At 65.0% G+C, this 23,332-nt stretch overlaps 1 protein-coding gene across 5 annotated transcripts; it reads right to left on the reverse strand.

The window, feature by feature from the left end:
- Positions 1 to 420: 420 nt before the first annotated feature.
- Positions 421 to 22,511, reverse strand: IPO13 (importin 13). Of its 5 annotated transcripts, none has more exons than XM_029046529.2 (20): positions 22,287 to 22,511; positions 14,540 to 15,276; positions 10,355 to 10,495; positions 10,006 to 10,147; positions 9,608 to 9,774; positions 9,198 to 9,318; positions 8,612 to 8,759; positions 8,274 to 8,455; positions 8,051 to 8,077; positions 7,580 to 7,714; positions 7,339 to 7,482; positions 6,939 to 7,085; positions 6,661 to 6,798; positions 6,371 to 6,467; positions 4,114 to 4,166; positions 1,802 to 1,868; positions 1,657 to 1,715; positions 1,140 to 1,229; positions 850 to 1,031; positions 421 to 755 (listed from the first exon to the last, which is right to left on the reverse strand). In XM_029046529.2, the coding sequence occupies exons 1-20, from the start codon at positions 22,356 to 22,358 to the stop codon at positions 656 to 658; spliced, it is 2,949 nt and encodes a 982-aa protein (XP_028902362.1). In that variant the 5' UTR covers positions 22,359 to 22,511; the 3' UTR covers positions 421 to 655. The 5 variants fall into 5 exon arrangements, with proteins under 5 accessions (XP_028902362.1, XP_028902363.1, XP_028902365.1 ...); XM_029046530.2 differs by having other exon boundaries at positions 421 to 752; positions 22,287 to 22,510; XM_029046532.2 differs by having other exon boundaries at positions 421 to 752; positions 6,939 to 7,019; positions 22,287 to 22,509.
- Positions 22,512 to 23,332: the final 821 nt, after the last annotated feature.

Raw genomic sequence — 23,332 nt, forward strand, 5'->3', positions numbered from 1 at the left:
TTTTCTAGGCAGCCGCGGGCCAGGGCCTCCCCGCCACCTCCGCTTCCTCGGCGCCAACAGACCCCTCAGCCGGTGAACCCCGAGAAGGATAAACTCTGGCTCCTAGCCGGTTCTCCTGGCTTTGCGGAGCCCAGGCCTCCGGGGGAAGGGTGGCTCGGTCAGGGGGACCGAGGGAGTCGCGGCCCGCCGATTCCCACCCACCCCGGGGCCGGGGAACCACCACCCCTCTCTTCACGGGCACCCCTCGGGTCCCATCTCTCCTCCCCCCGTCCTCCAGAGCTGGCATCGATCCCCTCTCCTGCCCCAGGCCGGCGGCCCGCCCTACCCCGGCCATCCTGAAGAACACACACGGTACACTGCCGGTCTCAAACAGCCCCCGTGTAATTAAGGGCCAGCCCCCACCCACCCACCCACCCACCCACTCCCTCCCTCTCCCCTCCCTTCGCCCTGCCGTTCCTCACTGCGCCCGGAGGCCAGGGTGGCTGGCTGAGTCCATGGGGCTCGTGGCCGGAGAGGAGAAGCGCATGCACGGAGGAGACGGGCGGGGAGGAAAGGGGGCCCACGGGGCGGCGGGAAGACGGGGTGGGGGCGGAAGGGCAGAGGGCGGGCGCTGAGGGTCCGGAGAGGTGCGCGAGGTGGGCGTGGGATCGGGCCCTCAGTAGTCAGCCGTGTAATCGGTGCCATGCAGCCCGCGGCACAGTAACGTGAACTCCTTCACCATCTCCTTCACCCGCCGCTTGTTCACGCGCTCTCTGCTGAGACAGGGGAGGAGCTGCTGGCACCCCGGCCCTCACCCGCGGGCCCGGCGGGCCGCCCGGCGGGCCGCCCGGCACCCCCACCCCGGCCCACCTGAGGATCTGCTGGCTGAAGGTGTCCTTCTGCTCGGGGCTGAGGCGCGGCGAGGGGAAGCCGGGGGGCTGCAGGGCCTCCTTGATCCAGACGCTGAGGCAGCTGAAGCAGTGCTTGTTCAGGGCGAAGAGCACGTCCGCGAACGAGTCCATGAGGCTGCGGGAGGCCTGGCCTCCAATGGCCTGGGAGAGGGGAAGCAAGGGGAGGGAGGAGGGGGGCCGCTCGGTGCCACCGGGTGGGAGGGGCGGGGGGGGGGGGGGGCGGCACGCTCCCGGCCCAAGGTCCCTCACCTCCAGCACGGCCTGCAGCAGCACCTTGCCCTCCTCCTGCACCACCTGCCCGACGGGCGGGATTTCTCCGCAGCGCGGCAGCAGCTCCGTCTGCACGGGACGGGACGCGGACCCCGCTCGGTCCCGGGCCGGGCCCGCGCCCCGCCCTTACCGGGGGTACTGAGAGGTGGGAGGCGGGTCCCCTCCCCTCGGGGCCGCCGACTAGGGCTGGGGGCACCGCCTAGGGAAGGGAGGGGGGGCTCGGGACCCGGCCGGGGTTGGGATGAGCCCAGCGTCGTCGGCCTGAAGGGCCCGCGACCTTCCTCCGGCAGGAAGGCCGCCTCCCTCCGGCGAGGAGGGAACAAACCTGAGGGACGCTGGGGCCGGGGGAGAAGCTGCTCCCCGGACCCTGGCCCGGGGCCCACCTGAGGATCGCCAGCCACGGTGGGCGTTCGCCGTCCTCCTGTAAAGCCCCCGCCAGCCCCCACTAGCGTTTAGCACGTGGCCGGGCCCACGGTGGAGGAGCAGATATACTCACAAAGAAGCCGCAGGAGGCTTTGACGGTGGGAGCCTCAGGGAACTTGAGGGCCAGCACCCCTGTGGCGCAGAATCGGGCGAATCAGTCCAACGGGCCTATCCGCCCCCCTCGACGCTCGCCCCGGTCCCCCGGGCCCTTCACTCACCGCACTGAAACACCGCCTTGACGTCCAGGCTCTCGCACAGGAACAGGTCTGGCTTCCTCTTCAGGGCCTGCGGGAACAAGGGCCCGGTGAGCCCGGCCCGCCGGGCCCCGCCGGCCCCTGCCCCGCACTCCCCACTCACCTGCCCCCTCCGGGTTGTGGCCGTGCCCGAGCCATCGGCGGCTGCCGCGATCCGGCCCACCCACACGGGCCTCCGAAAACCCGTCTCCCCGCCAGGGGACGGCGCAGGGCGGCTCGGACTCCGGCGCTTAAGGCCGCTGGGGGAGGAGGGCCGGTCCACGGGGGACGTCGGTGGGGAGAAGAGCGCAGCGTGGGGGGAGGGAGGGGTGGCGACTACTCGCAGGCCCCCGCGCCCGGAGAGGGGCAGGAGAGAGGGTTGAGGTGGTGGGACCGAGGCGGTGGAATCCTTCTAAGAAGACTAAGTCCTTCCGTGACCCCGACCCTGCGGCCCAAGACCCCCAGGCGACCCCCCGCCCTCCCCGTCGGCCGGACCGCACCTCCCTTCGGAGACTCCGGCCGGGATCCGCCGTGGCTTCAGCCGTCCACGGGGCCACCTGCTCCCGGGCTGGACGTCTGAGTCGGAGAGACGACCCCGCCGGCCGCCCTCTCCGCCGGACCCCCGGACCTGGGCGGGCCGGGGGCCGGGCTCCTTCCCCCTTCGGCACCGGGGCCGGCAGCGCCCGCCGACCCCCACCCCCGGCCCCGCTCCAGCAGCTCGGCCAGCACAGGCCGCCACCGGGCGGCCGATGACCGCTCGGCCGCCGGTCGGCGGGCTCGCTCCTCCCCGGCCCGCTCGGGAAGGACCGGAGAGCGGGAGGTGCGAGGCCCGGTGGCCGAAGCCGGAGGGGCGAGCGCGGCGTCCGCACGTCGGCTTTCACACAGCTCGAGGGGAGGGCCCCCGTCCGCGGCTCCGGCCTCCCCGGCGGGGACCGGCCCGGTAAAGCTGCGGTGGGTGGTCAGTCCACGGGGCTGGGCCGAAAGGGCCTCCCGGCTCTGGCTCCTAGTGAAGCTGGGCCCCGGGGAGCGGTGGGTGAAGGGAAGGGAGGGGAAGAGGAACGCCTTCGCCCTCTCCGTGGCCGGAGGCTTTCCACGGGGTCCCCGGCCTGGCCCCACGGAGGCCCCGGAGCCCCTGCCCTCGGGGCTCTGGGGAGTCTGGGGCGGGAAGAGAATCCTGCCCGCCCCGGAAACGATCCCTGGGGGGATCGAGGAGGCACCCCCAGGCGGCAAGGACCCCAGAAGCCCATCCGGCTGCCCCGACGGCCCCCTCGTCCGGCCAGGCTCCCCAGACGACCGCCTGCCCCCGCTCGCTCCAGCTGCCATACCAGCACGGGGCCCGTTTTCCACTCGCGACTGGTGAGGCCCCGGGGGCCTGGCTCCAGCCCTTAGCCCCGCCCCAGGGGCCAGGAAATCCACGGGCTCTGACAGGGCTCTGCTTGCCCCGAAGTGGATGCACCCTCAGGAAGAGAGCAGCACTGCCCCTCCCACAGACCTCCAAGAAGCGGGGCCTCGTGGAGAGGGCCCGGGCCCGGGAGCCAGAGGACCTGGGTTCTAATCCCAGCGCCGCCCCGTGGCCGCTGCACGGCCTCGGGCGAGTTGGATGACTTCTCTGGGTCTCGGCTTTCTCATCCGTAAAACGGGAATCTGATACCCGCCTTCCTTCCTCCCTAGACCGTGAGCCCCTTGAGGGGCAGAGGCTGCGTCCCACTTGACGCTCTCGTATCTTCCCCGGTGCCGGGTGCAGTGCTTGGCACATAGTAAGCCCTTAGCAAATAGCAGGATGACAAAATCCCGCCCCTCCCCCAGGGGAGACCCCTAAGTGGGTCCGCCCCCGCTTCCCCGCGCGCGGCTTCCCCCGCCGGAGCCCCCCAGGCAGGGGCCAGAGCCAAGCCACCCGACCCAGCGCAAGCAGCCCGAACCACCGCCGGGAAGAGGCTCGGACACATCGCTCCCCTGGGCTTCCTGGGGACCGGCCCGCCTTCCCCACCCTACTCCCGCTCCCATCCGCCTTTCGCTTCAGGGCTCGCCCTCCCCGACGCCCCCACGTCCCAACCCAGGCCGCCCCGGACTGGGGCGGGGGGCCAGGCCGCTCCACGGCCCAAGAGGAGCAGGCCCAGGTGGCTAAAAGAGAATGTCGGGTTGTCAACTTCCACGGAAACAGATGGAGAAACTCTATTCAACTCAACGGAAAAAAAGTTGTCAACAGAAAGCTAAAAATAGGTTTAAATTGAATTCCAACAGAAGAGAAAGAGAAAGAGAGAGAACAGAACGTGAATGAATAAGAAACTAAAACACACCTGTGCCAGGAGTTGCATAAATGAATCAACAATATCAGGATGATCCCTGGACCCTAAAATATAATAAAGATGGAACTTAAGAAAAAATCATACAAACAGCAACTCAACCTCATATAGTTATGTGGGACTGAGATAGCCTACAGTGAGACAGGCGAGGGGGGAGAGGAGCGAGGGACATGAGCAGCAGGAAGCAAGGTAAAGAAACAAAACGTACAAAAACCATGAACTGGGAGAACCCCAAACAGAAAGAAACGGCAAAGTGAACGACAGGCCTGGCCCCCGAGCCCCCCTCCCTCTCTGCCCCGGCTCCGGGAGGCTCCGGGATCACCTCGGGGGTCCCCGGCCCGGGAGGCGGGGGGCAGGGACCGACCGGGCTTCTTCGCCCGCTGCTGGGTCCGAGGACATACCGGTGAACGGGTCGGGCGTCTTGGGGAAGGCCCAGCTGTGCCCCTCCCCACCGTCGGAGCGATGTCGCCCCGGCACACCGTTCCGTCGCCTCAGAGGGGTCTGACCCCTGCCACCCGCGTCCCGGGGGGGCTGAGGGAAGGAACGGCTTCCGGTGGCATCCCTTCCCTTGATTCCTCTCAGAGAGTAGCTGTCTCCTGACGTACACACACACACAAGCACGTCCTTCCTTCCTTCCGAGTCCGGTCCCCCTCCCCGCTGGCAAGAACACATCGGACGTGCGGCGGGGTCGTCGTGCGCCCCGGGTCGGCCTGGGCGGCTGGGAGAGTCAGGGGTGGCCAGGCCCCCGGGCTCAGGGATGCTCTCTGTCACATCCCGGCCAGTGGGGACCGAGCCGGGGGTCTCGGAGCTTCGGGCAGAAAACCCCTCGCCCCGGGAACATCCCGGCCTCCGGGCAGGCGCGGCCCGGGCGGCCGTTGGGAGGTACGGGTCTCCATTAGAGATCAGAGAAGCCGCCTGCGCAGAACTCGTTCCCTACGCCGCCCCGGAGAGCTGGGGAGGGAGAGGGACAGGCAGCGGGGTCCGTCAGGCCAGCAGAGCCCCCAAGAAGGGGGCGGTGCCACAGAATGAAGGGGTTAAGCCACACAGGTCCGAGAGGCCGGTCATCCCAGAGTAGGGTGGGGCCTTTCGGGGGAGCGTCCAGGAAACGGCCCCTTTCGGAGGCGCCTCCGGCAGTCGGACCGAAAGAACGGCTCGGGGCTGAGCTTGGGGATAAGGCAAGAGAGCGATCGGGGAAACCAATCAAACCATCGATCACCGGCCCGGGCACAGGCCGGAGGGGCGGAGCGGAGGCAGGGCAGAAGCCAGGGTCTCCGCCGCCACCGTCGAGGCAGGGGGCGGCTGGGGGAGGTTCTACCGCACACATCCGTCCCCTCCTCGCTCGGGACGGGCACCGTTTACCCCGCAAGAACGGGGGGAGCCGCTCTGCTCCTTGCAGAACAGGGGAAGGGCCGGTTTAGCTGGTTTCGCACCGCCACCGCCGGAACGATCGTAACCGGCTGGCCGAGGGGAGGCGGGCCGAGGGGTGCCGGCCGGCCCGTCCCAGAGAGAGATTTAGACGGTCCGGAGCTGGCCGGAGAGAGGTGACGCCTGGTAGAGAGAGACCCGAGGCGGGAGAGGGATGGGCCGGATGGAGACGGAAGGCCCGGGGCTCTGCCATCATCCACTCCTCGGGTTCTCGGACCAGAGGCAGAGAAACCTCAGGTCGGGACCGGTGACGGGAAAAGTGGAATCGGGAATTCCTAAATAAGAAGCCTGTGTCCGTTCGCTTCTGGGTCGGCGCACCTTTAGATGAAGGCATTCCGCTGGGGCCGGCGGAGGGGAGGAGGGTGAGGAGGGAGGGAGGAGAGCGGGTGTCGAGATCCGAGAAATCCTCCCAACGCCGGCCTTTTGCACCGCCGACACCCAGCGAGCCGGGAGGAGGCCGGAGGACCACCGAGGCGAGGAGACGGAAGCCCGCCCCGTGCCCGCCCGCACCTCGGGGTCCGTCCGCTTGGTGAGGGAGGTCACGCACCTCCCCTGGGCCGCTAAACCTGAGGGTGGATCTCGGCCCCGGCCGGGAGGGAGCCGGGGCCGGGCCAGCCGGGCAGCGCCGCGCTAACGCCCGCCCCGTCAGCTCCGACTCCGATCCCTCCCCGGCTCAGGCACGGGGTCTCCCTGCTGCGTCCCGACGCTCGGAGCCCCCGGCCGGGAGGCCGCCGGGGGAGCGGGCCGTGGGGTTCCGGCTCCCCGACCCCGGCCCGGGGGAGAAGGCGGGGCGGGGGTCACGGCAGAGGCCCCGGCCGGGACCTACCTTGCTGGAAGAGGGTGAGCGTGACAGAGGTGACGAGCAGGAAGAGGGCCTTGATGGGCGGGAAGTGGGCGGGCTCATGGGCAAAGATGTGCACTAGCTGGAACAGACAGGGAGCGTCCCCTGGAGCCCGGCACCAAAGGTTCCCGCCGCTCCCCCGACCCCAGCCCGGGTCGGCCCCTCCCCGCGACTTCCTCCATCCGGGGAACCCTCCCAGGGACGGGAGGCTGGGCCGACCGGAGAGGGCTGGGCGCTGGGGAGCGGGCTGGGCTCCAGAGGCCCGAGGCCCGTACCTGGCGGGTGAGGTCGAGGGCGGAGGCCTGGGGGATGGTGCTGTACATCTGACCCAGCATCTCACAAAGCTGCGGGACCATGGGGGCAAAATCGTCTAGCAGCGTCTTCACGGACTTCTCGAAGATGGCGCACACCGACTGGGGGCACGGAGGGCACGGGACGCTGAGCGGGGCTGGGGAGGGCGTCGGCACCCTCTACCTCCCCCTTCCTCAGGCCCTCCCGTCTTCCCCAGTTCAGGCCACCGCCCCGTGCCCGGCCGAGGAGAGGGGGTTGTTACCTCCACCACCTGGGCATCGTTGAGCCATTTGCTCAGCACTTTCTGGATGAGTTGGAAGACTTGCTGCAGCACCACCACCACCTGGGGAGACCCTCGGTGAGCCCGGCAGCCCCCACCCCACCGGGAGCTCGGCTGCTCCTCCTGGCACTACATTAGAGATCGGGGGAGGGAGGTGCCCGGGAGACGGGGCGCCTGGGTTACACGGGGGCCGGCGAGGCCCCGCCGATGCCGTCCCCGCCCCTTCCTCCCAGAATCCCACCCTGCCCCCCACCCCCCGACAGGCCCCCGGCGGACCAGCCCCGAGGGAACGTGCAGCGGGGGGAGGAGGTGGGGCCCTCTGGGGACCGCGGGGCCTCGCCATCCCCGGGGTGACCGCCCGGCGGGGCGGAGCGGCACGTACCGGGTTGGGTCCCTGAGGCACGGGCAGCTTCCTGAGCTCGGGGCCCTCGTGCTCATCCTCGTGGTGGCTGACGTCCAACGTGGTGAAGAGGTTGGACAGCAGCCCCAGGATGTGGATGATGGCCAGCTTGTTGGAGGGGTTGGGCTGTGGAGGGGAGAGAGATTGGGGGCTCGGGCCGAGTCCCCCGGAGGAGAGCCCGGCCCGCCGGAGCCCCCAAGAAGCCCCCGCCCCGGGCCCTCACCGTCTCCTCGGCCAGTTTCTCCAGCTGCTGGATGTAGGGCGTGATGAGCGAGTGCAGGTTCTTCAAGATCTCCTCCACCTGCAGGGCCGACAGCAGGAAGCCCAGGGCCTGCATCAGCCACATGCACTGGCTCGTCTGTGGGGGGGAGAAGCGAGGGTCAGGGCTCCCGCGGCCACCAGGACCCCTGCACCCCTCACCCGCTCAGAGCAGGAGAGCAGGGGGCAGTCGGGGAGAAGGGGCATGACGAGCGCGGGGGGGGGGGGGGGAAGGGGTGGACGGGGTGGATTCTGCTCATTCTGTGGCTGGTGACCTCCACCCCTCACGTTCCACTGCCTCCGCTGCACGACTCCCATCCCTGGGCCTCTGCTGTCAGCTGGGGGTCCCAGGAGAGAAGGGGCTGGGTGAGGGGGAGCCAAGGGCGGGGAGGAGGACGATCCAAGAGAACCCGGGAGCCCACAGGCCGGGATTTACCTTGTGGATCTGCTTCATCAGCACATCCTGGAGAGGAAACGAATGCAGCCGCTTCAGTGAGAGGAGCGGAGGAAGGGCACCCGCTGCCCCATCCTCTGGGCAGCCCATCTCTACCCCGCCCGGACCCCCTCCTCCCGGGCCAGCTCCGAGCTCTCCCCTCCCCGCAGCCCGGGGAGACCGGCTCGGCCCCGCCTTCGGGCTCCGCGGGGGTCCCCGCGGGTACCTGGGAGACGGCGACGATGTTGGCGGCGTAGGGGGGCAGGTCATACTTGCACTCGCGGCAGATCTTCTTGAGGGTGGACACGGAGGAGATGGAGAGCTCCGGGTTCCCCAGGGCGTGGAGGACCAGGGGCAGGACGCTGTTGATCATGACCGGGTGGTCGGCCAGCCACTCGGACAGGGCCCCTGGCGGTGGCAGGAGAGCGACAGTGAGCTCCGGAGGAGCCGCCTCGGCTTGCTCCCCGAGACTCCGGGGGGCGGGGGTGGTGTCCGTGGCTCCCGCCGGCCCTTCCCTCTCCCCCGGCCCCCCGCCGGGGGGGAATCCAGCAGCGCAGGCCTCACCGATCGTGAACATGACGGTGTCGGCCAGCTGCACGTTGCTGATGCTGATGCGGGGGATGAGCCCGATGAGGCCCGGGACCACGTCGGAGTAGTTGACGTCGATGGTCTCGGCGATGGACTGGAACCCGTAGAGCAGTGCTTCTGTGTGCTGGCGGGGAGGGGGGGGAGGTGTCAAGGCTGGTCAGGAGGGGGGATGAGAGGGGGTGGAAAGCTGGAAAGGGTTGCGACCCCCGAGCCCGGGAAAACGGGAAGAAAACGGAAGGTGACGGGGCGAATGCTCATCATCGAGGACCAGGCAAGAAGCAGTGTGACCTAACGGATAGAGCACGGGCCCGGCAGTCAGAAGGACCCGGGTCCTAATCCCGACTCTGCTACTCGTGGGCGGTGTGACTTTGGGCGAGTCACTTCACTGGGCTTCGGTTCCCTCAGCTTTAAAATGGTCACTGAGACTGTGAGGCCCACGTGGGACATGGACTGCGTCCCACCTAATTAGCTTGTGTCCACCCCGGCGCTTGGAACAATGCCTGGCACAGAGTACGCCCTTAAGAAAGACCACAATTATTATTATTGCTATCATCGTCATTACCTGCCAGGAGGAGGGCTGTTCGGTGTTGGTGAGCAGGCGGCCCAGCTTGTCGTACAGGTTGCTCAGCAGCTCGGCGCCCAGCATCTCGTAGACGTACATGAGCGTGTCCGAGATGTCCACCCTGGAGACGACCCCGGTCACGGCCCCGGCCGCCCCCCGGGCCTCCCGCCTCGGTAGTCCCCGGCTTGGGGGCGAAGGGGACGGGGGAGGAGCCGGGGGATGGGAGGGCAAGGGGTTCCCGCCCCGCTGGCGCTTTCTCAGCGGGATCCTGTACCACTGGGGCCAGATGATGGGATCGGGCAAAATCCATAGCCGGGTGGGAATCAAGAGAATAAAATGGGACCCAAGGGATTTGGGATCCCCCCCCTTCCTGCCAGAACACACACACACCAAGACACACTCGCACACACCTGTAGATGCGGAACTGCTCCTTCTCGTCCGAGGACCAGAAGCCGTACTCCTCGTCGGAGGGAAACTGAGCCTTGTGCAGCAGCACGTCCACCAGCTGGAAGTAGACGGGCCGGTACACCTGCTGGTACACGGCCTGCTTCTCCGCCTCAAACGACAGGATGTCATCCTGGGGCCACGCGGGGACAGCGACCGTCGGTCAGTCTGGCTTGGCTCCCCGGCCCCCCTCACCTCCCTCCGGCAGCCCCCCGCCCGCCCCCAGCCCAGAGCCGGGGGAGAAGCCGGGCTCCTCCAAGCCCAGCGCGCGGGGTGGGGCGTCCCGCCCACAGGGCTGAGACTGGGTCCCCGGCAGGGGCCAAGACTCGCACCCCCTCCCCCAGAGGGGGAAGCCCCCGCTGACCTGCAGCGTGTACCAGAAGGTCAGGGTCAGGGAACTGGTGGTCTCGTTGACGGGATAGTGCCCAGGGATGCCCGTGCAGAACATGATCATGTTGACCAGCGCCAGGAAGCTCTGCCAGTGCTCAACCTGATCCAGCAGGGCCCTAGTTGGGAGCGGGGAGGAGGGGGCCGAGGGAGAACGCTGGGAAGAAGCGGGGCTCTCGCCCTACCCCCCAACCCCAGGCGGCACCGGCGCTTGAGGGGCGAGAAGCGGGCCAGAGAGACACCCCCCCCCCACCGCCCCTCAAGACCCCACACCGAGGGGTGCCTCCCCGAAGCCTAGACCGTTGGCCCTCTCCGGCCCTCCTCACCTGGAGTGGTTCTCCCCCAGGGCCACGGCGATGCGGCAGATCCCGTGGGAAGTCTCCATGTCCCCGCTCTGCACCGCCTGCCGCAGCTGCTCCTGCAGCCCCAGCACCGGGGAGATCAGCTTGAGCAGGGTGTTCACGTACCTTGGGGGTGGGGGCAAAAACACGGCCCGTTGGGTCTCGGAGCCGGGCCCGGACACCCCGTCCGCCTCGACCCGGGCCCTTTCCTCTCTGGCCTCCTGCCGCAGACGCGGCCTGGCTGAAGAGGGGCCTGGGCTCCTTTCCTCTTCTTCCACCCACTTCTGCCTCGCCCCGACTTGCTCCCTTCATTCGTCCCCCGCCCCCAGCCCCGCAGCACTTATGTCCACATCTGTCATTTATTTATATTAATATTTATTCTATTTATATTTATTTATTTATATCTGAGGCTGAGGCTGCCTCGGAGGGACCCTTGGAACCCAGTCTTGGGGGCATACTGGGCTTTGGATGTATCAGGTGAGGGGTGTATTCCGTCTGCCCCTTCGGGGCTGGGGAAATTAAGGGTGGGGTGGGGGTCCAGGGAATGACCCCGGGAAAGAGATGGCAGCTCAAGGCTCCTCAGGGTGGGGAGGGTACGATGAGAAGCAGCGTGGCCTAACGGATACAGCACGGGCTCGGGAGTCAAAAGGATCCACCACTTGTCACTTCACTGGGCCTCAGTTACCTCATCTGTAAAATGGGAGTTAAGACCGGGAGCCCCGTGTGGGACAGGGACCGTGTCCAACCTGATTACCTTGTATCCACCCCAGTGCTTAGAACAGAGCTTGGCACACAGGAAGGGAAGGGAGGAGTCTGGAGCCCTCGCTGCCCACTGGAGCCAGGCACTGCCCACGAGTGGGGGGAAGCAGCCTCCCGTGCAGAGCCCGGCGGGGGGAGGGAGGGCAGCCCCAACCCCCCGATGATTCTGTGTCTTAGGGAATGCCCAGCCGTCTGCCTGTGCCCCGACCACCGTCGGTGAGGGTGCCTGTCACCATGGCAACCGGCATCCGGGAGAGGAGGGGAGGGGAGTCCTGGGGGACCCTGGTGCCGGCAGCGGGGGTCTGGGCTGTCACTGCGAGGATGCTCAGGGTTGGCGGGGGGCGGGGAGGGAAATGCCAGTCTGAAGACATCCCAGCCCCCTCGCTTCCCTCCTTCCAAACAACAGCTCGGGTGGAGACCGTCGAGACCGCCGGAAGGGGCAGGTCGCTGCAGGGAGCCTCGTCCCCGGCCCCCTCCGCCGCCGGGCCGGGCGCGGGGGGACCGGGCGCCGCCTGCGGCGGGTTCCCTTCGGCGACGGCGGTGGGGACGGCCGCACCGTCTCCCCGATGGCGCCGACACCCTCGGCTCCGGCGGACAATGGGGCTTTCAGGCTCGGACCAGGAGCCGGCCCATCGGGCATGTGGCCGGGGGGAGGGACCCAGGCAAAGGGCCGGGCGTCATCCGCCCTTCCCCTGGCCCTTGGAGGCCACTTCTAAGGGCCCCGGTCCTTCGTGGATACCTGTGTCCCTCTGCTGCTCCTCCTCATCCCCTACAGAAGGGAGCTGGCCGGGCAGGGCCCGGGCTGGGTTGCCCCTCTCCCGCGGCCCCCACAGCAGCGGATTCTGGAACTGTTACTCTCCTGCCTCAGGCCGGGCTTCCCGGGGCTCCACGCCCCAGGGTGTCCCTTGCTCACTTGCCCGCCAGGAAGCAGGGGGGACCCTTCAGCTCGGGCCTCTCCTCTGCTCCCACGAATCTCCCCGGGGCTCTGGAGAGTCCAAGGCGGCTTCCCAGAGGAGTCCCCCGACAGAGGAGAGAGGGGGGCGGCAGTGATGAGCAGTGACGAGGCTGGGAGGGTTGGGGGGAAGAGGGGAGGCAAAAGAATGCTCGCTTTCCTCCCTCTCCCTCCACCCCCACACTGTTTCCCCGGGGTGCGTCTGGGTCTTGCCACTCACTTCCCCACTGGTGAGCTTTGCCAGGATTAAAAATAAACTTCAAAGGCTCATCATCCCTAGGTTAGAGTGGGAAGAGCCAGGAGGCCCGAGGACAGGCTGCAGCAGCTGTGCTGGGGTGGGGTGGGGGGGGGGGGGGCGGAGGGAACGAAGCACGGGGCACAGAGAGGATGGGGAGGGCGGCGTGGCACAGGCGCACTCTGAGACGAGGGGGGCGGCCTCCCCGAGGGCACCCCGTCGAGGAGGGCACCGCCCAGGCAGAGAAAACTGCCGATCGGGCTGGGGGCTTTAAGGCGGAGATGGCCGGGGAGATGAACGAAGCGGAGGTCAGAGGTCACCAGAGGGGCTCGACGGTCCCCATCTCCCTCCGGACGGAGGGGAAGCCGGGTCGGATACGAGGCGGGCACAGTGGGGCTCAGGTCTCTGCCCCGTCGGGGCCAGCGTGGCCGGAAGCAACCGGCCTCGGGGCCGTGCCATCCCGCTTTCCCACCCGGCACAGCAGGGCCTGAATTCCCCACCGGGAAGCAGGACCGGGGGCGGGGCCCACCGGGGGAGGCGGCGGGTCAGCCTCCGCTCAAGAGCCCGGGGCTAATCCGACTCACGGGAGCCGACCGTGAAGGAAGGCGCTGGGAAGTTGGGGGCGGCTCAGGAGGGCCGAGACCAAGTTCCGGGCTGCGTTTCCAGGGATCCCACGGGGCCGACGTCCGCGGGGGGGCCGGGGAAAGGGAAAGTGGGGGGCGGGGGAGAAGGAGGAGGGGATGAAGTGAGGAGGAAGAGCGCAGGGAAGTGGCAGGACCCAGCCCCTCGGGCAGCGGGGGGACTCCTGGGCCGCCTCTCACACAGAGCTCAGCCCAGACCTGCAATTAGAGCCGAGAGCCAGGAGCTGAGGAAATGGGGAGAGTTACTAAGCAACCGAGGGGAGCCGCGGCCAATCACAGCCCGGGAAGTAGTGCGCGCTCCCTCGTTTGGAGAAAAGCGGCATCAATTCTCTGGCAAGGCCAAGCGGCACCGCCAACCCCGAGCAAGGCCCCGGGCGGTGGGTGCGGGGCCTGCCCCATCCTCACCCTGCGAAGCCAGATCGGGCCCTCTGTCCTCTCAACGCGGCCCGGCCCCCCGGCACTCCGTCGGGGGCCGGGACCGGATCCTCCTCCTTGCCGCTTCCCAGAGGAGTCCCCTCCCCTGCCACCCGGCCCCTCCGAGCTGAAGTTCCCGGGCCTCTCCTCTCTTCTTGCCCGTCCAGGGTCTGGCTCTGCAGCTGCCCAAGAGGCCTCGGGGCCGCTCCGTCTGGCACCGCCGGGCATCGCGCGCTTGGGGAGGGCAGGGCCCTAGGGGCGGGACAGTGGTCCCGGAGCTGGGCTGGGACCAGGTGAGGCCACAGCTCCGTCAAGTGCCCCCCACCCGGTCAACCAACAGACCCCCACCCCCGGTCTTGAGACCAGCCGCCAGAGCGGGGTGGGGCAGGGTGCCCATTTCACCACTTATCCGTCACCTGATCCACCTTCCCGTGCTCTTTCCCCCGCCGCAATCTGTACGTCATTTGGTGTGTCTCCCCCGCTGGACTGGACCGTCCCTGAGGGCAGGGACCGTGTCTTTTACCTCCTAAGTTCAGGGGCTGCATACAGCAAGAGCTCAATAAATACTACCGATTGCCTGAAAGAGGCAGAGTCGGGGAAGGAGAGGATGTGGGGTGAAGACTTTCTCTCCTTGGCTTCCTGCCAAGCATATCTCAAGGCATCCATCCATCCCACGGTGGGCAGGGAACCTGTCTACCAACTCTGCTCTACTGTCCCCTCCCGAGAGCACAGTAGGGTGCTCTGCGCACGGTAAGTGCTCAATAAGTACCACCGATCGATCCATCCATCCACCGGGACGGTCTGGTGGAAAGAACCTGGGCCCGGGAGTCAAGAGGACCTGGGTTCTAATGGCGGCTCTGCCGCCTGTCTGCTGGGCGACCCTGGGCAAGTCGCCTCACTTCTCTGGGCCTCGGTTTCTTCGGCGGTACGACAGAGAGTCAACGCCCGTTCTCCCTCCTATTCAGACCGCGGGTGGTCAGGGATCGCGCCCGAGCCGGTGACCAGGGCTCGGCCCCGGGGAAGCGCTCGGCCCTCCCCACGACCGTCTAGATCGGTCTCCCTCCCCACCGCGCGCCGGCCGCTTGGGAGAGCCCGCCGGGGTCAGGGCGGACTCCCCGTCCTGGGCGGCGGCGGTCCCGGCGGGCGGGGACGGGGGTGGTGGGGCTCACCGCTGGGCGTCCGGCTGGGAGATGGCGTTGACGATGGCCTCCACGCTGCTGTCGAAGAGCTCGGGGTCCCGCAGGGCGGAGAAGGCCGCCTGGATGAGGCTCTCACAGTCCAGCAGGGGCACCTCCAGCTGCACCCAGCTGGAGAAGCACTTGAGCACCTTCTGCTTGATGAAGCCGGGGGAGTCGGGCTGCTGCAGGAGCTGCTCCAGGAGCGGGAAGACTGCGCCGCACTCCTGGGCCAGCACGGCCCGCACCTGGCCCTTGCGGTACTGGGGCAGCCGGCTGGTCTGGAACTCCTCGGGCAGCACGGTCAGCAGCTCCAGGAGGGCCAGGCAGCGGCCCCGTCCGTCCACGGGGGAGTCCTCCGCCTGAAAGAGGCGCACCATGTCCGCCACGGCGCAGGGCCAGCTGTCGGGCATCATGCTGAGCGCCAGCGAGGCCAGCGCCACGCAGAGCCGGGTCAGCACGATCTTGGAGCCGCTGGCGAAGCGGGTGATCTGGCCGAAGAGCTGGGACTTGAGGCTCTCGTACTGGTCGGGGGGGATGTCATTCCAGTAGCGCGAGATCTTGATGTGCAGGGCGCTGGCCCCAAAGTACTGGATCTCGGGCACCTTGTCGGGCTGCAGCAGCTGCCAGCTGAAGTGCCAGGCCTGCGGGGAGACCTGGGCCTGCATCAGCCACTTCTGGGCCAGGTTCTTGTTCTCGATGTTGGGGTCGTAGTACAGCTGGTGCAGCGCCTGGCGGGAGAGGGGAGGGCGCCGGTCAACCGGCGGGCAGCCCGCCCGGCCGCCAATGCCGACCCGCACCTCAGTGCTGCCACAGGTTAGGGGTTCACCCCGAGGACGAGAGGGTGGGCTACCCTCTCTCCAGGGCCAGGATGTTCACCCCTGAGGAGGGCGCAAGGACCACCATCCTTCTGGCGCCGGGGTACCCCTCCACTCCCTCTCCTTCCCGATCGGAGGGCCACGTTGTGAGGGGAGATGGGGGTGGGGGTGAGAGAGGGAAGAAAAGAAGACGGAGGTTCCCCGGGGCAGGGGAGGGGTGGGAACAGCTGGGGTCCGACAAGTACCACCTCTTGGCTACAGGCCTGTCCCCTCCCCTAGGCCCAGGACTCCTGGAGGCGGACCCTTGGCCAACTGAAAATCGTCAGGACTGGTCTAGGCCGGAATGAGCAGCCCCGGAGGGCAGCTCTGTCGCTGGCCCGCCGGGGCGACGACGGGCAGGTCGCTTTGCCTCTCTGGGCCTCAGTTTCCTCACCCGTAACATGGGGATCAAGTGCCCGCTTTCCCTCTCTCTTAGACTGTAAGCCCCATATGGCACAAGGGCTGGATCTGATCGGATTATTTTGCATCTCCTCCAAAGCTTGGTTGGCACAGAGGTAAGCGCTTAACAGCATTATTTTTATGATTATTTTTACAGTATTTGTTAAGCATTTACTATGTACCGAGTACTAACTGCTGAGGTAGCCAGGTCGGACGCAATCTCTGCCCCATATGAGACTCACAAACGAAGTTAATTATATTTAAGTGCTTACCATACGCCAAGCACTGCGCTAGGCGCTGGGTTATATACAGGGTCATCAGACCCCACTTGGGGCTCACGAAGTAGGAGGGAGAACAGATACTGAATCCCCCATTTTGCAGATGAGGGAACGGAGGGACGGAGATGTTTCCCGGTGACTTGCCCAAGATCGCACAGCAGGAAGAGCGGGGATTAGAACTCAGGGCCTCTGACCTCCGGGCCTGGCCTCTTTCCGGGAGGTCACACCGCTTCCCCTCATTATTATTACAACAACTTCCAAGGTGCCCAACGAGGAGGCTGACGTGAACGTGGGGAAGGAGAGGCCAGGGAGTGGCCAGTGGCTATCGAGTGGCCAGGGAGAGAGGGAGCAGGTGGGGGCGAGGTTGATGGAATGGTCTGAGGCCTCTGCCCTGCCTGAACCCAGAGGGTGCCCCCCAGCCTCCCCGCTTTAAGGGTCTCCTCCTCCTCCCAACCCTTCCCATCAGGTCCCGCAGCAGCCCCTCACCCACACCCCCCTCCCAGGCAGCCCCCCTCGGCCGCCCGACCCTCGCCGTTCCTCACGATGGGACTATTTTGACACTGGACACTGGCACCCGCCTCCGGCGGGCCTCGTAACCTGAGTCTGAGGGCACCGTGCCCCACCGGGCCGGACAGTGCCAGGGCAGAGACCTCTCCAGACTGAAGGGCAGCGGAAGCAGCAACCCCAGGGGCGACAGCCCCTCAGAGAGAATGGCGGCTCTGAGGAGGCCCCGGGAGAAGCTGGGGTTATGGTCAAGGTCGGGCTTCGCTGTCCTGGGAAGGGGAGGTGCCAGAGTGCCCCGTGGTCGATACCCGGCCCCGGCCCTCGGGAGGCAGTTGTTGTCACACAGAACTCTCAACTGCCACTGGGTCCCCCGAGGCCTGGGCTCCTCCCGGCCTTTGCCCAGTGAGAAAATAGCAGCTCATCTCCCTGGCAGCCCCACATGTGGCAAACCGGGAGGGCAGAGCTACCGGGCCACAGTCCCCATAGCAAGGCGGGCTTCTGCCTCCTGAGGGGCCGGGGAGGAGCCGAGAACCCCTGCCCTGCACAGTTGGGGGTGAATTGGGACCCGGGGGGGGGGAGGGGGCTGCTGCCCTAGAACCCATCCTCCCCAGCCACGGTTCGGCCCCGAGGGTCAGTCCTCACGTCCTCGGGCGAACCAACCGAGCTCTAGCCCGGACGGCCCCAGGCCCGGTCCTCTATTCTCCCTTCGTCCAGATCCCCCAATTCCCCAATCCCGGTGGGACTCGGGAAAGGCCGGATGTGTGAGCATATCCTTCTTCTCTCCCTCAGTCCTCGGTCCCCCTCTCCCTCCGACCCCACACAGGCTGGCCTCACATCTCCCCCGTTGCCTCCCCCGTCCAGGCCTCACCACCCCCAGGTTATGGCGACCGGAGGGCCGCGTTCGTGGGAAACCATTTCAGCTTCGATCCAAGGCCAGGGGAACTGACCCTGGCGCCTTCACCCCTGTCGGGATCCTGCCATCTTGAGAGAAAGGGAAGACCTGCGAGGAAGAGGAGGGAGGCAGAAATGGCAATCTGGCTTCCTGTATCACCCCGGCCCTTCTCTCTCAGGCCTCCCCAGGCCAGTCTGGCCACCGGACACGGAGAAGGGGACGGCGGGGGCAGAGGGGAGGAGGCTCTAGGGCCAAGCTGAGAAGCTGAGCCCGGGGAAGCCGGGTAGGCTGAGCCAGCTGCAGAGCTGGGCTGAGCCAGGGAGCAGAGCTGCGGCAAGGCCGGGGGTGAGAGCCGGGACCGGGGAGCTAAGCCTCAGCCGGGATGCTGAAGGGGCAGAGAAAATGGGAACAGGGTGTAAAGGGGCGAGACAGGCAGCAGTACATCTCCCCAGGTAAAGTTTCTTGCCCCACAGCTGCCCTCCCCAGCCCCACGGCACTTGTCTGTAGTAACGATATAATAATAGAATAGAAGCAGCACGGCCTAGTGCGTAGAGCACGGCCTGGGAGTCAGAAGGACCTGGGTTCTAACCCCAGCTCCGCCACGTGTCTACTGTGTGACTTCAGGCTTACCTTCTCGGTGCCTCAGTTCCCTCATCTGTAAAATGGGGATTACCACTGTGAGCTCCATATGGGACAGGGACTCTGTCCAACCTGATTAGCTTGTATCTGCCCAGTGCTTAGAATAGTGCTTGACACAGAGTAAGCGCGTAACAAAATCCAGAACTATTACTAAGGCCCTAGGAACCCTAAGCCCGTAGCTCCCCTTGAGAGTTGGAGGAAGTGCTTTTTCGGGGCTATGGTGTCCAGTCGGGGGGGGGTCACCCGGTTGACCCAGGGGGTGATGGGCTCGGTGCTCTCCCTCAGACTCCAGAAATGCCAGCCAGCTTGGCACGGTGGGCACGCTGAGGCCCGAGTCCTACCGTTCCCGGCTGGGAAGGGCCCAGTCGGATCCCAGCCCAAGTCAGTCCTGCCCGCACCCTCTAGCAGGAGGAACAATCCTCTCCCAGGGTGCAGCTGCAGGGACTCATCCTAGTTCCCCTCCTGCCATTTCCCTAGGGCAGAGCCCCAGGAAGCCTGCCCGGAGCCGGCCAGCCTGCCTCAGCGTCACCAGGACCCCAAGGAGCAATGACGTATTCAACCCCTCTCCTAACCCTCTTTGCTCAACACAGGCCCCCATGCTCCCTGCCCCCTCTTTCTGGGGGGGTCGTCAGGGCTCCGCCTCCTCCTCCTCCTATTGTGAGACCTCGGATAAGTCTGCGCCTCGGTTTCCTCCGCTGTAAAATGGGGATTCATCAATGCCTGTTCTCCCTTCTACTTAGACCCAAGTAGGCCAGGAACCGTGTCCAACCCGATTAACTCGTCTGCCCCGCTGCTTAGATGGGTGCTCGGCACAAAGTAAGTGCTTGGCAAATACCATGATGATAATTTGGGGCTGGGACCTGAGGGAGGAGCCTGAGGAAGAGTGCAGCAGAGGCCACGGCGTTCGGATCGGTGGGACCCCGGCTCTTTATCAGAGTAGCAGCAACGGCATTTATTGAACCTCCACTGGGTCCAACGCACTGTTCTAAGCGCTTGATGCCAGGTCGCCGTGGCCCTCTCTCCAATGGGTCTAGTTACCCTTAGTTACTTAGCCCGTCTTAAACTTACGGCGCGTTTAAATCTTTCAACTTCATTTTCGGCCAGTTTCCCTGCTCCTCCTCTTGAGACCGGAGTCTCAGTTTCCCTGATTTACGAGTTGGCCTCCGAGGCAGCCTGAGCCTGCGATCACAATTGTAAAGAACCAGAGGACTGTCAGCTCACGGGCACCAAGTTGAGGGGCGGGGAGAGGATAAGTTGTCCATCAGAGCCACCCTGGCTGCCCCGGGGAGCCCGGAGACCCCCCTGGGGCTGCTCTGTAACCAAGAGGCATCCAGAACTCCGTGACGGGGGCGGAGGGGGAAGGCAGATCCCCCTGACCCAAGTGACCAGAGGCAGAGGAGGTTGGAGAGAAGAGGGCAGAAGCCCCTCTTCTCTGTCCCGTCGAAGGGGTCACGCTCAGCAAGGCTCTGCCTAAACTGCTGCTGTGGAGCCACCAGTGGAGGGGGGGCTCAGATTTAGGCGCCGGACCCCCACGAGGACCTGCCGAGAGGGTCCAGGGGCATCAGACGAGATTGTCTAGGCACCTGCTACCAGCCAGCCATACCCCCGGGGGTACTTTACACCCCACCAGCCCCCCAAACCCAGGGGTCCAAAACCGGCCTGCCGCTCTTTGCCCCAGGCCGGGCCCGGGGTCGAGTGCCCTGCTTTGACGCTGCTACAATCCCCATCCCGCTCTTAATAATGGTGTTATTTGTTAAGCGCTTACTATGTGCAAAACACTGTTCTAAGCGCTGAGGGGGGGAATACAAGGTGATCAGGTTGTCCAGATGAGGTCACCGAGGCCCAGAGAAGTCAAGGGACTCGCCCAAAGTCACACAGCTGGCAGACGGCGGAACCGGGATTAGAACCCATTAGACTGCGAGCCCGTCACTGGTCAGGGTTTGTCTCTGTTGCCGAATTGTCCATTCCAAGCGCTTAGTCCAGTGCTCTGCACAGAGTAAGCGCTCAATAAATACTATTGAATGAATGAATGAACCCACGGCCTCTGACTCTCCTCCCACTGAGCCACGCTGCTTCTCTTAAGGTTCATTTATTCGTTCAATAGCATTGAGCGCTTACTCTGTGCAGAGCACTGGACTAAGCGCTTGGAAGGGACAATTTGGCAACGGACAGAGACCATCCCTGCCCAGTGACGGGCTCACAGTCGAATCGGGGAAGGTCAGGGAATGTTTATTAAGGGTGGCGGGGCCTGAGAGCCTTTCGGAAAGACCCCGGTCCCCGGGGCCTTCGAGTGACCGGTGGCCACTCGGGCTTCCAGGTGGTGGCAGGGCCGTCCCGGGGCCTCCGTCCCTCTAATCTGTTCCTGGGGGGAAGAACCCCCTTTTCCCTCTGCTCCTAGCCCTCTCCTTTCCCCTCCCCTCAGCACTGTGCCCTTCTATATATACTTTTTATTCCCCTATCTATTTTGTTAATGAGGTGTCCATCCCCTCGATTCTATTTATCGTGACTAAGTTGTCTCGTTTTTGTCCATCCGTCTCCCCCGATTAGACCGTGAGCCCGTCAATGGGCAGGGATGGTCTCCATCTGTTGCCGAATTGTCCATTCCAAGCGCTCAGCACAGTGCCCTGCACCTAGCTGAGAAGCAGCGTGGCTCAGCGGAAAGAGCCGGGGCTCGGGAGTCAGAAGTCATGGGTTCGAATCCCAGCTCTGCCGCTTGTGACTGTGGGCAGGTCACTTCTCTGGGCCTCAGTTGCCTCATCTGCAAAATGGGGATGAAGACCGGGAGCCTCACGGGGGACAACCCGATGACCCCGTATCTCCCCCAGCGCTTAGAAAAGGGCTCTGCACAAGGTCAGCGCTTAACCAATACCGACATTATGACCGATTTGTCCATTCCAGGCGCTTAGTCCAGTGCTCTGCACATAGTAAGGGGATCGTCTCTATCTGTTGCCAAATTGTCCATTCCAAGCGCTTAACACAGTGCCCTGCACCTAGTTGAGAAGCAGCGCGGCTCAACGGAAAGAGCCCGGGCTTCGGATTCAGAGGTCATGGGTTCGACTCCCGGCTCTGCCACCTGTCAGCTGTGTGACTGTGGGCGAGTCACTTCACTTCTCTGGGCCTCAGTTCCCTCATCTGTAAAATGGGGATTAACTGGGGGCCTCACGTGGGACGACCTGATGACCCCGCATCTCCCCCAGCGCTTAGAACAGTGCTCTGCACATAGTAAGCGCTTAACAAATACCAATGTTATTATTACTAGTAGTTACTAACTACTAATAGTCGCGCTTAACAAATACCAACATCATTATTACTAGTAGTTACTAACTACTAATAGTAATTACTAGTAGTACTAACTACTAGTAATAACGTTGGTATTTGTTAAGCGCAACTATTAATAGTTAACAGTAGCGCTTCACAAATACCAACATTACTATTACTAGTAGTTACTAACTAATAGTAATTACTAGTAGTACTAACTACTAGTAATAACGTTGGTATTTGTTAAGCGCAACTATTAGTAGTTAACAGTAGCGCTTCACAAATACCAACATTACTATTACCAGTAGTTACTAACTACTAATCGTAATTACTAGTAGTACTAACTACTAGTAATAATAACGTTGGTATTTGTTAAGCGCAACTATTAGTGGTTAACAGTAGCGCTTCACAAATACCAACATTACTATTACCAGTAGTTACTAACTACTAATCGTAATTACTAGTAGTACTCACTACTAGTAATAATAACGTTGGTATTTGTTAAGCGCAACTATTAGTAGTTAACAGTAGCGCTTCACAAATACCAACATTACTATTACCAGTAGTTACTAACTACTAATCGTAATTACTAGTAGTACTCACTACTAGTAATAATAACGTTGGTATTTGTTAAGCGCAACTATTAGTGGTTAACAGTAGCGCTTCACAAATACCAACATTACTATTACCAGTAGTTACTAACTACTAATAGGAACTACTAGTAGTACTCACTACTAGTAATAATAACGTTGGTATTTGTTAAGCGCTCAATGAATACTACTGAATGATCGCCTCCGGGGCCGAATGGTCCATTCCGAGCGCTCAGCGCTGTGCACATAGTAAGCGCTCGATGAATACTATTGAATGAATGAAAGGACCGGCAAGGGTGCCCACCTACCCCCCTGCCCTCTCACCTTCTCCACGTTCTCCACGGTGAAGTCCAGGTGTGCAGCGCCCTGCGCGGGCGCCTCCTCCCTCCTGTCCATGGCCGCTCGGCCGGTGGTCGGGGAGGGGGCGTGCTAGACGCCCCCGGGGGCGCCCAGCCCGGGCGGCGGGGAGGGGGGGCACGGGGCGGACATGGCCCCCCGGGCGACGAGGGGCTCCCTGGGCCCGGCCGGTGGTGGAGGGCTTGTGCTGGAGCCGTCGGGGGGTGGTGGGGGGTCGGGGTGGGGGTCGCGGGGGGCCCGGGGGGGCCGCCAGGCCGGAGCTCAGCCTGCAGGCCGCTGCAGCCCCTCGCCTTGATTGACAGCCCGGCCGGCAGCGAGACGGAGGGGGCGGGGCTCGCCCGGGGGCCTTCCCCCCGCCCGGGCTGCCCCCCGCGCGCCTGCCCCGACCCCCTCCTTCCCCTCCGCCGGCTCCCCGCTCCTCCCCCATCCCCCTCCGCCACCCCCTCCCTCTCCTCCCGCCCCTCCCGGCGGCGGCCGCTGGACGCGGGCGCTGAATTCGAGGTTCCCCCCCCCCCCGCCCCGGGTCCGGCGGCTCCCGGGACGGCCCCGCTCCGAGGACCCTCCCCCTCCGCCGGCGCGCTGCATTGTGGGGGTTGTAGTCCCGCCGGGCGTCGAGGGCGAGGACGTCACCTGCTGGTGGAGGCCCCGCAGGACCGGACCGGCCCGGCTCGGGAGAGGCGCCAAAGGTCAGCAGGCACCGGGGGCCGGTTTGGCTGGGCTGCGACCCCTCCTCGCCCTCCCGGGGTGACCCCCGAGCTGGGCAGAGGGGCATCCTTCCAGCTGGGCCGTGGGGCATCTTCGTAGTTAAGGGGCAACCCCCTGCCTGGGCATAATGCCATCCTAACAGCCGGGCTGAGAGACATCCAGACAGTTGAGGGGCATCCAAATAGTTGGGGGGGGCAACCCCCGGGCTGGGCAGAGGGGCATCCTAATGCCTGAGCCATGCAGCATCCTTCCAGCCGGGTTGAGATGCATCTTTGCAGCTGGACTGTGGAGTGACCATCCCCCCGCAC

This window comes from Ornithorhynchus anatinus, chromosome 18 (genome assembly GCF_004115215.2).
Source record: "Ornithorhynchus anatinus isolate Pmale09 chromosome 18, mOrnAna1.pri.v4, whole genome shotgun sequence".
Lineage (NCBI taxonomy): Eukaryota > Metazoa > Chordata > Mammalia > Monotremata > Ornithorhynchidae > Ornithorhynchus > Ornithorhynchus anatinus.